The sequence below is a fragment of the Anser anser genome (genome assembly GCF_964211835.1).
Source record: "Anser anser genome assembly, chromosome: 4".
Lineage (NCBI taxonomy): Eukaryota > Metazoa > Chordata > Aves > Anseriformes > Anatidae > Anser > Anser anser.
The window spans coordinates 5,586,341-5,600,584 of NC_139724.1; the positions used below are offsets into that span (position 1 = coordinate 5,586,341).

A 14,244-nucleotide genomic window follows, 5' to 3' on the forward strand; every position below is an offset into this window, starting at 1 on the left:
TCCTGTGGATCCTGGTGATCCAGTGGGAAAGCAGAAAAACAACTTCTGGCAGATGCTTTCACTGTGCTGACAGACAGTTCAGCTCAATCTCCTCCTAAACGCAAGGCAGGCCCTTGATCTGCCTTTCTGCCAACTGTATTTGCCATGACCCCATATTCCACTGTAAGGAGTACAGTGGGAACCTGAGGAGCTAGTTTTGCAATTGTACAGGTGTAGTTAGTCTGCAGCTATAGCCCATCTCGTTTCTTCCTGGCAAGATCAATCCACTTGCACATAAACTACACACCGCCTATACTGCAAAGAGAAACATGATCTTGTAGGTTGCTGCTGATTGCTTACTGCAAAATACCGAGAATAAGGATAGGATTAAGCAAAGGGAAAAAAAAAAAGACTGTGTTAAGGTAACAGTGTATATTCCAAGTGCATTCATTTAGGATCAGTACAGATGTCATCGTGAATGCATTCCAAAAGGAGTACAGAACCATTAGTCTGTCCTATCTTTGTCTCAGCAGTGACTTGTGCGGCTTTCCTTTGAAATTACGTGTCTACCGGAACTGAAATCCCCAACTACATGGACTGCATACCTTCCTGGATTTCTAATGTTGTTTGGGAAGGCTAAAAGCCTGCCTCTGTGTGTGGCAATCCATCAAATGGCCTCACTGGGTTTTCTCTAAGAGAACTTCATCAAAGCACATCTTAAATTACTTATTATGGCATCATCTTGGGCCCAAATAAGAGCCCACATAGGAAAAGAAGCTGTAAGGGATGGGAAGGCGTGGGAACTGAAGGGAGACACATGGTGAGGGATGTCATGTGCCTAAAGAGAAGCTATGGCATTTCAGTTTAGAAGATGGAGCCTGCTTGGAACACACTAAAAGGCAGGGTGGAAGCTTGCTCGGGGTGCTTGCAGACCAACTGGGTGATCACAGGAATACAACAGCAGCTGACAGGGTAATGTGATTAAGATGCATTGCAACTCTAGTTAACTCTGTAAATATAAATAAATCCAATAGCCACTTGCTAATTATTTTATCATTGTTTTTTTCAAAAACTGGAGAAGTTGCACACCCAAACTCCAGTTATTTTCAATCGGATTAGGGTCCTTAATTCCTTCAATTCTTGGCAATCCCTTACTAGACTTGCTTGGCATTTCTGTGGGAGCAGTACGAGACTCATTTATCAATTACAGGAAGCCTTCTTGCCTGCCAATCCATAATAGACTCAGTTTTATTTTTAAAATGGCAAAGAGAAAAACTAAGTCTTAAAAACACAAAAGAAACCAAGCAATAGCTTACCCACAGGCAGTGAGTAGTGCTAAAAAGCATCAAGTGCGATTATATTACACTCCGTACTCGCTCTTTGCAAATTCATATTCTGACAGGAGACTCTAAGATCTCATATTCAAAGCCCCATGACAAATGTCACCAACTAAACTCAAAAGCTAGGGAAAACAAAGTTCTGTATTAGAAAAAGAATCATGTAAGGGACAGCAAACAAAACTTCTAATTTCTTAACTGCTACCTTGCGTTACTGCTGTTCAAACTCATTAAGATCTTGTGCTGTATTTTTTTTCTATATACACGTATATAGAAAAATATAAATATTCTTATTACACAAATATAAAGGTGTGGTTTTTTTTTTGTGACAAAGGAGAGAAAAATGCTTCTTACATCTTTGTTATTTTACCAGATGTTTGAAGGCCCCTGCAATTATTCTGTATCTTCTAATGATTTAGCCCATTTCTAACCTGGTATTTCATTTCAGCATTGGACTTCAGAGCAAGGGGACCCCAGCTGAGTTTTACAGTACCTGTGGAGCAGGCTGATACTGCCACCTTGGGGAGGATTCCTTCCATGTACTTCAAGGAGCCTAAGCAAGTGTCATATAAATCAGTTTGATTTTTTCCATGCTATCCTCCCCTGAAGATGACTTCTTAAAATCCCCTGCCCATGCTGACATAAGACTGTCCACATGTGTCCCAACTCAGACTATGCTACACTCATAACAATATTAACAATATTGGAAAAAATGTGTTTTTTGTTGTTGTTGTTGGGAAGAGTGCTTAGCTAAGTTTTAAATAGCATTTAAACATTGCCTTTTTTACAGTGCTCTAAATTTTATAGCCATTTTGCCCGTGTAAGAGCCCTGTTCTGCCTACAGCTGGACAAGCTGTATTTTGCATACACCACTCCACTGCTTCTGTGATTCTAGCTTTCTTGATATTTTGAATCCCTGTCTATGCACAGCTTAAACCCTTTCCCTGGCAGGCTACAGGTTCAGCTGGATGCAACTGCTAGGACACATACTGCCTCAGATCTAACGAGAGGCATTACTATGCATAGGAACAGTCCAACAAAAGGTGCAGAGCTGGACTGTGACGATTTAACCAAAGGCAAGACTTCAAGGCAAATTAAAGTGAAGCATCTGGATTTTATCTTCACAATATCCAGTCTTACTGACCTACTGTTTTGCTTTTCAAGTGTCACCCCTATCCACTAGCTGATAAAGAAGCCTTGCTGTACACCTTATATATATAAACAGATGAAGAGATAAGGCCTGCACAGGACTCGAGTTGTACACAATCTGCATGGTGTTGACCTTCAAGGCTTTTCATGGTAGAAACTAACAGTACGTGCCTCAGCTACGTATACAACACAAGAAAAGATTGAATATCTCACCTCCCACCAGAACAGGCAGGCTCAAGAGCAGGGAGCTATCTAAAGGTAACTGATTTGCTACGTGCTCTTAAAAAAATACAGCAACAAAATTGCTGCACAGCTGTTGAGAGCCAAGCAACACAAAGGATGAACTCGTGAATGAAGAATAATGTGAATTTACACAAGGAGGCTGTGAAGGCACCATTAGTTCCTACCTTCTGCCAAAGCACTGGCTGTACTTGTGGCATCACACTGGGACACAAGAGGCTTCTGGAGGAACTGAAGTCTTCACCCCAGCGCTGCAGGCAGGAGCAGCCTGGTATTGGGGTAAACCAATACATCTGAGCACCCAAATAGAGCTACATTTTGGATGACGATGTACCTAGCAGGACTGGGCTCTAGAAAGCACCCTCCTCTTTTCCACCCACCACAGGCAGCCTATGTACCACTCTCGTTCTTGGATTTCCAGATTATTGGAGTAAACATATGCCTCCACCCACCTGGGATTTATGGTCACAGGGGAGGTATAGCTAAACCTTTCCTTGTGAATGGACAAGCAGACTTACTTCACCTTTTTGTTCTGTTACCAGAATCCAGACATTAAAGCACGCGTGTAGATTTACTTCCTACTATGGCACACAAGTTCAAGTTAGTCGCTTACCCACTTGTGGCAAAAATAAGCAAGTGATAGGACTTTTCTGTAAGATGATTTTACCTTTGGTTTTAATACTATTACAGTATGGCAAAGAATGATGCTTGCAAGACAAACTTATCAAGCATAGCACACGATCAAAGCTATCTAGCTAACAGTGAATGCACATTACTGGCACTGGTGCAAGCATTCAGATTTCTTCCTGATTCATACATGATTTCTGTAGTTTTATCCATTTGGGGATTATCTTAATCCATCTTTGTTAGGCAAACAGCCTTATATCTGCATGAGGTTTACATGGTGCTTCGAAAATATTGTGGTTATCAATTAATTATAAGAATAAAAGAAATTGCATATAATCACGACATGCATACATGAACACATATTCAAGAACACGCATCACGACATGCATACATGAACACATATTCAAGAACACGCAACACTGAAAGTAATCCAGTACCTCCATTGCCACTCACATTATACTGCTGGTAGAACTTAAGTAACTTGAAAAAATACCAACTTCATATAATCAATAAAGTGATTGCAAAATCCACATTTGCATCTAACTTGCAAAAATTCAATAGACACCGTCAAGCGCAGACCAAATATATCCAATTGAATGAGGATCTATCAGTAATAGATTAACCAGATTAATGTGTACGTAACAGTTTCAGCATGGTACGTTGCTGCTGTTAGTTTCAAAGTTCAAGTATGAACGTCTTTTTTACTCAGCACACATGGATTATAAGACAATGAAAGAAGAATTTCAGGGAATATAAGGTAAGCTACATACCATGAATTTAAACTAAGCATTTGAGTATAGACTGCATATAGGAAAAAAAAAAAAGAACAAAAACCTTTGGTTATGACTGGGGGGAAAAAAAGGAATGCATGAATTCATGTCCTCCGTATCATATTATTATGTTACAAAAAATGAATACAATACCCATCTAGATTGATGAATAACTGACAACGACCATTTCATAAGGTGTCTTTTTTAAAGGGAATAGGTAGATATTCTTAAGAAAAAAAAAGGAAATGGATCAAGGAAAAACTCACAAAAAGCTCACTGTGAATTCTGTAAGGAAGATCATGTACAGAACTCAGTGCTGTCTGTAACAAAAGTAATGTTAACATAATAGATCTTGCATGTTTGGCTTTGTACTGAATTTATTTCAAAAGACTGATTTGGGCATGGATTTGATATAAAGGAGAAAGCCTGAACTGCATATGCAAAAATCTAAAATTAAATGCAGACAATTCCACTGTGAAGTTACCCACAATCTGAGTACATAAACACAGTACATTAAAAAATAAAAATAAAGAAATACAAAAACTTTAAATTCAGGTGTCACTGATAGCTTGAAATCAGCTACTTACTTACTAATTGCTTTTCCATCTGAAACATCTCTGAACTTAATCAACCAATATTCCTCTGAGACAATTAATGTGCATCAAACCCCTTTGGACACTGGATTACAGAAAAGAAGAAAATGAGATGGCTTATTTATGAACAGTTATATTAACTGGAAACAATACTTACTCATCTCTTCTCTCTATCCACTAGCTTACACTTTTCTTTCCCACTGTGCTGTAAAGACTGTATAGATTTCCTAAGTTTCAATTTGACTGGAGTTAGAATCTGCAGCATTAGCTATTTCAGCCCTTCTTTCTTCACTAAGACATACTTCCTATATTTATTTACTTGTATCAGAAAGCTCTTTTGAATTATTGTCTCTTACAGCTTTAGTATCAGCTGATGAAACACATATTCTAAGCTGCTCTCTGGTGTGGAGAAAGTGCTCCTTTTAAAGCTACTTTTTCCATATCACCCTTTTTTTTTCCCCTCTTAAAAGTGTGTGAAGATTTACTTCTTGAAACAGTCACCTAGTATCAGCTGCACACATTTGTCACTTCTTCCTCCCCTAATTTTCCTCCTTTTCATAATATATTCTCCCACAACACTGTTTTCCACGGTCGTTTCTCAGCTCCTGCTCTCCCTCCCTTGTTTGTTTCCTCTCCTTAAATTTATCTGCTTTATTTGTTCCTAAATCTCCTCAGATGTGACTCTTTCCCAGTTCCTCAGTCTCCACCAGCGTAGGAGGACAGCCCATCAGGCTGTGCTGCTAGCTGTGGGAACTACCACGGGGTCTCATTCTTTCCGAGCAGCAAACTGGAGAAGTACAAAGATGTGTCCTTAGATCAGAGGTATGCGTGTGGTGTATTGAATGTCTATCAACAGTACTCATTTAGATATTTCAGGCAGTGAAGGACACTCAAAAGACACCAAATTTTGCCATTTTTGCTGGACTGTTTTTAAAGTTGTCGTCTGAAACAGCTCATGTTATTCGTTCTTCACTTAATGACAGGTTTGTGGCTAAAAGCATAAACAATGGCAGACAGCAACGAGATGACAATCAACCTTGTTGTCCTTGGAAGAACTCAGACTGGCAAAAGTGCTGCTGGGAACAGACTGCTAGGCAGTGATGACTTTGAAAGCCAGCTCTCCCCCAGCTCTGTGACTACATGCTGCAGCCTGCGCCACAGCTGCCGCATTTCGGGGATTACACGACGGAACGGCTGCGAGCTCGCTCTCCATGTTCGAGTACTTGACACTCCAGGCTACCCCCACAGCAGCCTGAGCAAGGAGCGGGTGAGAGAGACGGTGCGATCAGCCCTGGCTCACCACTTCAGGGAGGAAGGCCTGCATCTAGCTCTTTTGGTCCTGAGGGCTGACCTGCCTCTGTGTCCGGATGAAAACGATCACACAATTCAGTTCATCCAGGTAACAAATAAGTAAATAGGTAGAAGCCTCTGCCCACAATGCAGACTCTGTCTGTGGCTGAAAATAGCTATGGAAGAGTTCACTGCAGAAGTTAGAGAAGTGCAGCTGAGAACAGGAACATTTTCCAATCCCCTATTTGAAATATACACCATTCCCAATTCAACACTGTAAACCATAGCTACGCTTAACACACTAAACCCGAGAAGAGAGGTAAGAACTGCTGTCTGCTGTACTTGGACTCAGCACAACAGGATTTAGAAATTAAACTTACCTATCAAAGCAAGCTTCTCTCTCAGAAATGAGTTAAAGGTTTACTATGACAGATCTAGCTTGTTAAAAAGAAACATACGAAGCAAAGATCTGGTTACCTTACTCTTCTGCACTCGGTATAGGACAGAACACAGCCCGAAGCAGAAAATGACAGGTCCAAAATCACGCAGGAAATCTGACTGACCTAGGACAAGGATGCTCAGCTCTGTCCTGCACTGTTATTACTGCTGTGTCTGTTCCAAGAGAAAATAACCAGACAGTTACCCTAAATTTACTCTAGGTAAGGAAAATTTCTAGCATAACTGGCTTGAAGCAAGTATTTTGAATTTCTCCTCTGGGGGAGAAAATTTTTGGAAGTAGGTAAGGTAAGTGGGAGGAAGAGACACCGAAATGGAATGGCTTTCTTTTCTGTGGAAACGTTTTAATTACCATGCATATACTTCATTGAAAAGGAGACCAAAGGGATATTGCTCAGTTTATCTACCTGATCAGATCAATGAGGTTTGTTTACACGAGTTACAAAAAACCAAGGCTTTCAATTATTGTCAAAGTCTGTGTATTACACTTCCCATCTATCTTACACAAATTAACTTTCTAAAAATCTTTAAGACTGAAAGGGACTTCCTTGTGCATCAAGCATTATCACTTGCAGTAACAACATTGCTTAAAATATATACACACACAAGTTCAAGTTGTTCTCACTTTCCTCCTGATTACTCTGTACTGCTAGACTACTACTCGCTTTCCTAGTAGTTTGAGAGTTAGTTGTTAAATTTTCACAGCACTTTTACTCATTGCCAGATTACATATATATTTGTTCTCAGCATTACCCTTTTTCTTTATTCAGTTCTCCCATTCCTCTGTACTTCACGATACTTAAGATGACTCAGTATTTTTCTCTAATATTTTTACTCTAAGCTAATGAAAAATCATCTTGAGATTGTTTTGGATCAAGTCCATGTGGGCATTAAAAGTTTAAGAGATGCCAGGATACCCTTCTCCTTTAATGAAGCTACAAAACCCCCCACTGGAAATGAAATAAAGCATGTTATAAAACAGTGAGAAAGCAACACTTAATTCTGCTTTGTGATTGTAAGTGACTGTCAGCTTATTTTAGCTATTAACCCCTTAAAACACCAGGTGCTATGATTTCATCAGCCACTAACAAATAGGGCAGGGCAGCTGTCTGAGTGCTGGGAATACAAACAATAATCGTTGTATTTTGTATGTCACTGCAAGAATAAATTACCATAAGGACTACCTTTAGCATTCAGTTCTCACAATAATCCTTCACATATTAAGGATGGTATATCAGTAACTCATATAGAAGACTATTAGAATTTAAATCTCTTTAGATTTCTATTTTGATAGTCTAACGAATTAGGAAAGTGGTAGATAATGATTTGAGAATTAATGTTAGCACCAGTTCATCTGAGTACACAGAAAATCAAGGCACTATCCTCTCTCCCTAAAACCTATACCTCAACCCTTCCTAAGAAAACTTACACCAAAATACAGTAAGCATCTATTTTGCAAGAGTTTAATTTTTTTTCATTCCTAATATCTAAAATAGATTAATGACTATCAATATACCTTGTGTTGTTCCTCCTCCACCCCAATTCCCTGTTTATCTTAGGAATGCAATGGTGTCCTTTAAAGTACCTGTATACACTTAGACACCTAGGCTACAGAGTTGTTGAGATCAATGCAAAGTGACCTCTGTTACTGAAGTAAGCTTCTTTTCACACACACAGGAGTTAGCATGAGTGCTCTAAAATTGTAATTTTATTTAATTTGTAAAGTAAAGCCCAATCTCTTATTCATATTACTTTATTTCACATTAACAAAAAAACGTTTTTTCCATTCCCCTCCATCAGATGAACCACCATAGTTAAAGACAAACTCTCCAGCTGTCATTTCAGTTGATGCATTTGATTTGTGTTTTTTTCTGAATTGTTGAGAACAGCTCAGTTTTAGGGGATAAAGCTGTTACTGAAATTAGTGTTATATAAAAATGAGTCATTTATTTCTTCAATGCAAGGTGATTTATAAAAAATTTTCCAAAGAGCTTCTACAAATAGTATCAGAAATATAGATACGTAGAAACTGCTATAAACTACTTGAATTTTACGTGTTATTTATGCTGATGTGTGCTGTAGTTAAACCACCATTTTCCTTATTTACATATATGCACTTTTTAACTCTATTAACACCTGTAGCAGGAGAACAAAGAACTGCTAGCACTGCATGACCACGTATTTCCACTAGAAGGGGACATCATTTTCTTCAATGGTCAAAACCCCATGAAATTTCAGCAACTCAAATAGCATGAACTGGATTATTGCCAGGAAAAGAACATATTCTGGTCTGTTAATACATAAGTATATGAGGTGGGATTGGGTAAAGTGAACAAGAAAATATATCTATTTGAGATTCGTTTTTCATTACAGGAACTTCTGGGTCCCACATGGAAGGATTTCACTGCGGTTTTACTCACTCATGCAGACAAGGCAAAAGAAGCTGGATTCAGTGAGGAAGCATATCTGCGCAGTGCCTCAAGTACCCTGTTGGCCCTACTGAGCTCAGTGCAGCACAAATATGTTTTTCTAGACAGCCAGAAGAGCATAATTAAAGAAGAAAGAACTATTGTATTAAGAAAGCTCTTGAATTTTATAAGACAGAATAATTATCAAGTGCTTCTATTTAAACACAGCAAAGAATAAAATTAGCTTTCGGGTACTCGTGCCTATTCTCTATAGTTTATAACATTTAATGGAAATAAAACAGTAGAAAAGCCAGCAATTGGAACATTTCACATCCAATACCATTCCATACCAAATATCTTTGAACATACGGTTGGAAATATCTCTTTAGATTCCCAAACTACATGCCTTTCATAGAGTACTTCACACTACTGCATCCAGAATCCTAGCTTCAACCACACAATCAGACCAAACTAGTGCTAATATGTTACGTATGTAAATGTAGCTAATATACTAATAGTGCTAATACCTAATGTGCACACAGTGAGGAGTAAGATTTTATGCTACATCTGATTGTATATTGCAGTTCATATAAAACAGATCTGGAGAAAAAGAGAAAGCAAAAATGCATGAGTTCAGGCTGTAAGGAATAAAGAAACTTCTCTGCTCAATTTTTGGAGCTTTCAGAAGCTCCTCTGAAATCCGGTGTTTGTAAAAATTTTTCAATATTAAAAATTAAGATTTATCTACTGCAAAGTTATTTCCTTACCTTGATTCAAGAATAATTAGAACTGAGATTTTCAGCTTCAAGAATATTGTTTAATAGGATAGTATCAGATATGTAGTTTACAAAGCAGTTAAAATAGTTCCCATATGCCTAATGCTATTCAGCACATTTAAAATGTGCTAATTACTACCGCTTATTCCTAGATGCATAGAAAATTAGCACAGTTAAGTGTATAGGCACATACAAAACGCATCCAAAAAAGAAACCTGTTCATCTTTTCTTTTGTGCCTGCTCCTTTCAATTTTGTATCATCATCATTTTGTTTTCGTCTCCCAGCTTATGGGATGAAGTTCAAAGCCTGTGAAATTCAGGTTGGGTAAGTTTTTTTGTTTTTTTGTTTTTTTTATTTTCGGTGGTTAGAAGAGTGCTCTTTGAGTAGTTAGGCTGTAGACAGTTAATTAAATAGTATATGCTCAAACATGTAATTACCTCTAAATAGTTGCTTAAAAGGTTTAATTGTGAATTGATCTAAAATGGTTACTTCAGAGTATTGAAAGGCAAGAATTAAAAGGAGTAATTTGAGGATTTTCCCATAGCAGTTCTGACTGCTCGTTATGTATTATGGAGTAATTCAAATGGTAAAACCTGAAGAAGCCATTCCTATTAAAACCAAAGCATATTCTGTATAAAATATTACTCAAAGATACATTAAAGCAAGAAATAAATTAATTTTATATGCATTTCAGGCATTGGAAACTTTTTTTTTTTGGAGGGGGGAGAGGGTATTTGTCTAACATTTTTTGGCCATCTATTAGCTATTCATTCTTTTGTAGTATTATCTGTCATTTGGAACTATCCAGTTAGAAAAGATGAAATTACCTAATACAGTAAAACAACATATTTGATGTATGTCAACATGTTTGTATTAGGGCATAAAGGGACAGAGTTTTATATTCCCATTACAACTGCCCACAGACAGCTCAGATGACATATCCAAAACCAAAATTTGCAGAAGTTTATAACATATCTGAAAAATTCTTGAGAGGAGTGAAACCTCTGAAAGACAGGAAGAATGAAACTAATTATGGTCTTCACTGACCAACTGCTCATGCTGTACCTCTTGAATTGAGCTTACCACACAAGGAACATGACAGAAAGTATTCCTTATTGAGATGCTCGTGCTTCATGGATCCTCTAAAACTTTCAGCTGTCTAGAAAAGATGCTTGCCAGCCTTCAGTTCTAACATGAACAAGCTTTGGCAATTAAGTCTTGAACATTGTGTGGTTACTGACTGCTGAGAACACAACCTCAAGGACAGTAAATATGGAGAATGAGTGAATTGTTACAGTATTACAGGCAGAACATTCTGTATCTCTGGTAGAGGAATCAAACAAAAAAAACATATTAGCCATGCATTTCAGAGGGGTTATATATTGATGTTTTTATTGTGCTCTCGTTACTTTCCATTTCAACATCTGAACAGGCTAATAACCACTTATTTAATTCCGCTGTTTGCCATGGTCTCTGCCCTGCAGACACCTTTGCCTTTCACTTCAAATGGAACTCCTTTGTAGGTAGCAACACACTGGTCATTGGTATGAAGATCAGGTTGGATTTGCTCCCACATCTTCTTCTTGGGATTAAGTTCCTTCTCAGGATCTCCTGTTTGAAAACAACAAATAAAACTAATAGCACCCAATACAGAAGACAGAGCAAGAGTTCTATTTATGCACATGTGCATAAATATGCATTTGTGAAAGCTCACATAGTATCTTTGTACAAACTTTTAAGGGAAAAAAAAATTACCTGCGAGTCCCAAAATGGAAACTTTAATCTTAATTAGGGACTGTCTAGGAAATGTCTCCAGATCCTCTCTGAAAATGCTGGGCTTTCAGGGAAAAAAGCATAAGTAACAGACTACTACTATTATCAAAAACGAAGAAATCAAACTATTGCTGGTTGTTAGTTTACAAACATTACCTAAAAGCAAAAGGATTTCTAAGAATTAAGTAGATGTGGACCATAGGATACGATAGAGCAATATATTACTCACAAAGACACACCTTAAGTATCTTAAGTTTAAGAATTACTGAATTTTTAGAATTTTATTTTGCCTTTATACGTGAGAAATATGGAACATAGACAAGAATAGTCCAAAACTAGGATACTGACGTATAATTTTAGCCCCAAGTTTCAACGTTTTTCTGTTACTTTTTGTACCATTTAGGGATCAGCTCTGGTGCATAAAATAACAGTAACATTAAGGGCCAACTTGTATCTCAGCAATTTTGGCCTCAGTCTCTGTAAATCACCTCTATTTCCACGTGTATACCATGGTAAACTATTGATCCCCTATAGGGGGACAGCCTAACTACATTAGGAAATCTATTTAAAAATTTCTAATGACTACAGAAAAAGGTTCTTTTAGTAATATTTTAAAACACAAACTCATTACTCAGAAAAGTGAAGTATTCCAGCGTCAAATATTTCTTCCTGTTTTTTAATAAATGGGCATAAAATCCAAAATATAGGAATGAAACAACTACAGTAAATAAGATCCCCTGTGGTAAATATTTATACTGAAAAAGCTGCTGCCTGCCAATATAATCTAGATTAAGCAAGACAACCAATTCACTGTACCATTTATTTTCCAATCAAAGGTCAAGCAAATTTCATTTCTGAATTTTAATACAATACAGATCCTTTTACACAAAAACATGATTTCATTTAAAAAAGTTATTTAATCATAATGCTGTTGGGTACTCTTAACCTCTTGTGTGTAATACACAAGCAGGACAAAGGAAAACCCCAAGACTTGTTTCAAATATAATTGGAACACATTTAAATGCTGAAGGGGGTGGCATACTATCTATAACCTGTTGATACTGTGCATGTATTTTTACTTGCTAAAAGATAGGTGTGCAATGCTGGTATCATTCAGCCCAGATAATTGAAACCTCTAAAGAAAACAAGACTCAAACAACAAATCCTGGAAAACATCTTCCCTGAGATCCTCTCAGGGGAGCAAGAAGTTCCTAAACGCAAAATGAAAAGTTCTCTATGTGAGCAGAATGTAAAGTACTCGCATCTTCCACTACTCAATGTCCCCAAAAGCTCAGGAAGAAAAAAACCCTGTAGGTTTATAGCACAAGTTATGTTTCTAGTAGTTGGATGAGTTATTACTGCTTGGTGTATTCTTGACTGACTGACCAGCATGAGTAAGTAAACTACTCTCATTCCAACCTGCCTTATTTTCTTCTTTAAATGTTTTCAGTAATTCAGTCTACTCACATTCTCAGTTCTTGCAATATTAAGTTATTTCAGCCTGTAGACAGGTCTAACTTCTGTAGCTTCTACATCTGCAACTGTGCAAGAGAAGCGTACCAGGCCAGACTTCTGTGTTAAGCAGGCTAGGGTTGCCAGAGCAGGATTCAGTAACGCAGTCAAGTTATTTCACAACTGCAGTGTACTTAATATTTAAAAGAAAAACAGCAATACCATTAATAACCTAATCACTTGGAGCCAATTGTGCATTTTCAAAGAAACTGAAATCCTACTCAATACTTAAGTTCACAGAGACAGACTTGGATTTAGACCAAGTGAATGCATACGAATTAATAAAATCATTAAACAGAATGTTAAATGATCCATTGTGCATTTCTTCCCCCCTCCTCAAACATAAAAAGCAAGTGATTATTTTTTTTCCCAGTAATAACAAAACCTGACTTTTATAATAAAAAACACATTTTGGATGCTAATAAGTTTCTTTTCAATCCCATTTCAACTCTCTTGGGATCTGTGGTGAACTCAGATTAGCATAGGCACCAATTTAAAACACTACCAGAGTTTTAAGCTGTGTATTTTCCTAAGCTTTCCCCTCATTACATTTTTCCCCTCAGAAAATATTCTTTAGAAGGACTTTTAAAAATGAATTCAAACTTGTAGTGGTTTAACGAGCTTCCCACTCTACATAAAAAGAAACAAATAAAAGGTCCCAATTTTTGTTAAATATGTAATTTGGTCTAACAGTTTAAGTATTACAGAAGAAATTCTCATAATAAGCAAGAAACCTTTCCACTCTGGAACAGCTCATTAACTATTTAATGACTTTATGAAAAGTTAATACCACAATGCCCACCATGGAATATAACTACGCAACTGAAGGAAAGCACCCATACACCAAAGCTTTGATTAAAGAAATCTGTTAAATACAGACCAACCACTGAAGTGCAGTCTTAGCACTTTTTTTCTTTGAAGAGCTAGGTATTGACCAAAACGTCAAAAATTCTTAAACCAGAACTAGTATTAAATCAAATAATTTACATACTAGACTTGTGGTTCCTGTGGCATTTTTGCATTTCAGAATTTTGTCATGGCATCAATTAGACTGCTACTAGAAAGAAGATTTCTCAGTTAGCTGTGAAAACTCCAGTTAATAGCTGTCTCACAGCAATTACTGTGTGGGAGGGTATATTTACAGACATGTGAAGGAATAATTTTACTATGGCTTATGAATCAGATCTTTCCCATGGAAGTTGGATATAAATTTGATAAAGTTCTTAATACAAAAAAAAGCCCAATAATATATGAATCTTCAAGATATAGAGTATGAAACGGTGTTAAAGTTCCCTTAAAATGCAACCACATTAAGTGAACAGGTGGTCCTCCA

At 37.2% G+C, this 14,244-nt stretch overlaps 2 protein-coding genes across 3 annotated transcripts in view; one reads left to right on the forward strand and one right to left on the reverse strand.

Moving 5' to 3' along the window:
• The first annotated feature begins 753 nt into the window (after positions 1-753).
• On the forward strand, positions 754-10,318 carry GIMD1 (GIMAP family P-loop NTPase domain containing 1). Its single transcript, XM_083835584.1, has 3 exons — positions 754-4,089; positions 5,679-6,094; positions 8,815-10,318. Exons 2-3 carry the CDS (start codon positions 5,702-5,704, stop codon positions 9,085-9,087), a joined length of 666 nt encoding a protein of 221 aa, XP_083691710.1. The 5' UTR covers positions 754-4,089; positions 5,679-5,701; the 3' UTR covers positions 9,088-10,318.
• Positions 9,956-14,244, reverse strand: part of AIMP1 (aminoacyl tRNA synthetase complex interacting multifunctional protein 1) — a 35,732-nt gene continuing 31,443 nt past the window's right edge. For both annotated transcript variants that reach the window (XM_083835562.1, XM_083835563.1), the window contains one exon: positions 9,956-11,237. In XM_083835562.1, coding sequence (XP_083691688.1) covers positions 11,071-11,237 — 167 coding nt within the window. In that variant the 3' untranslated portion in view covers positions 9,956-11,070. The remainder of the gene's footprint in view (positions 11,238-14,244) is intronic.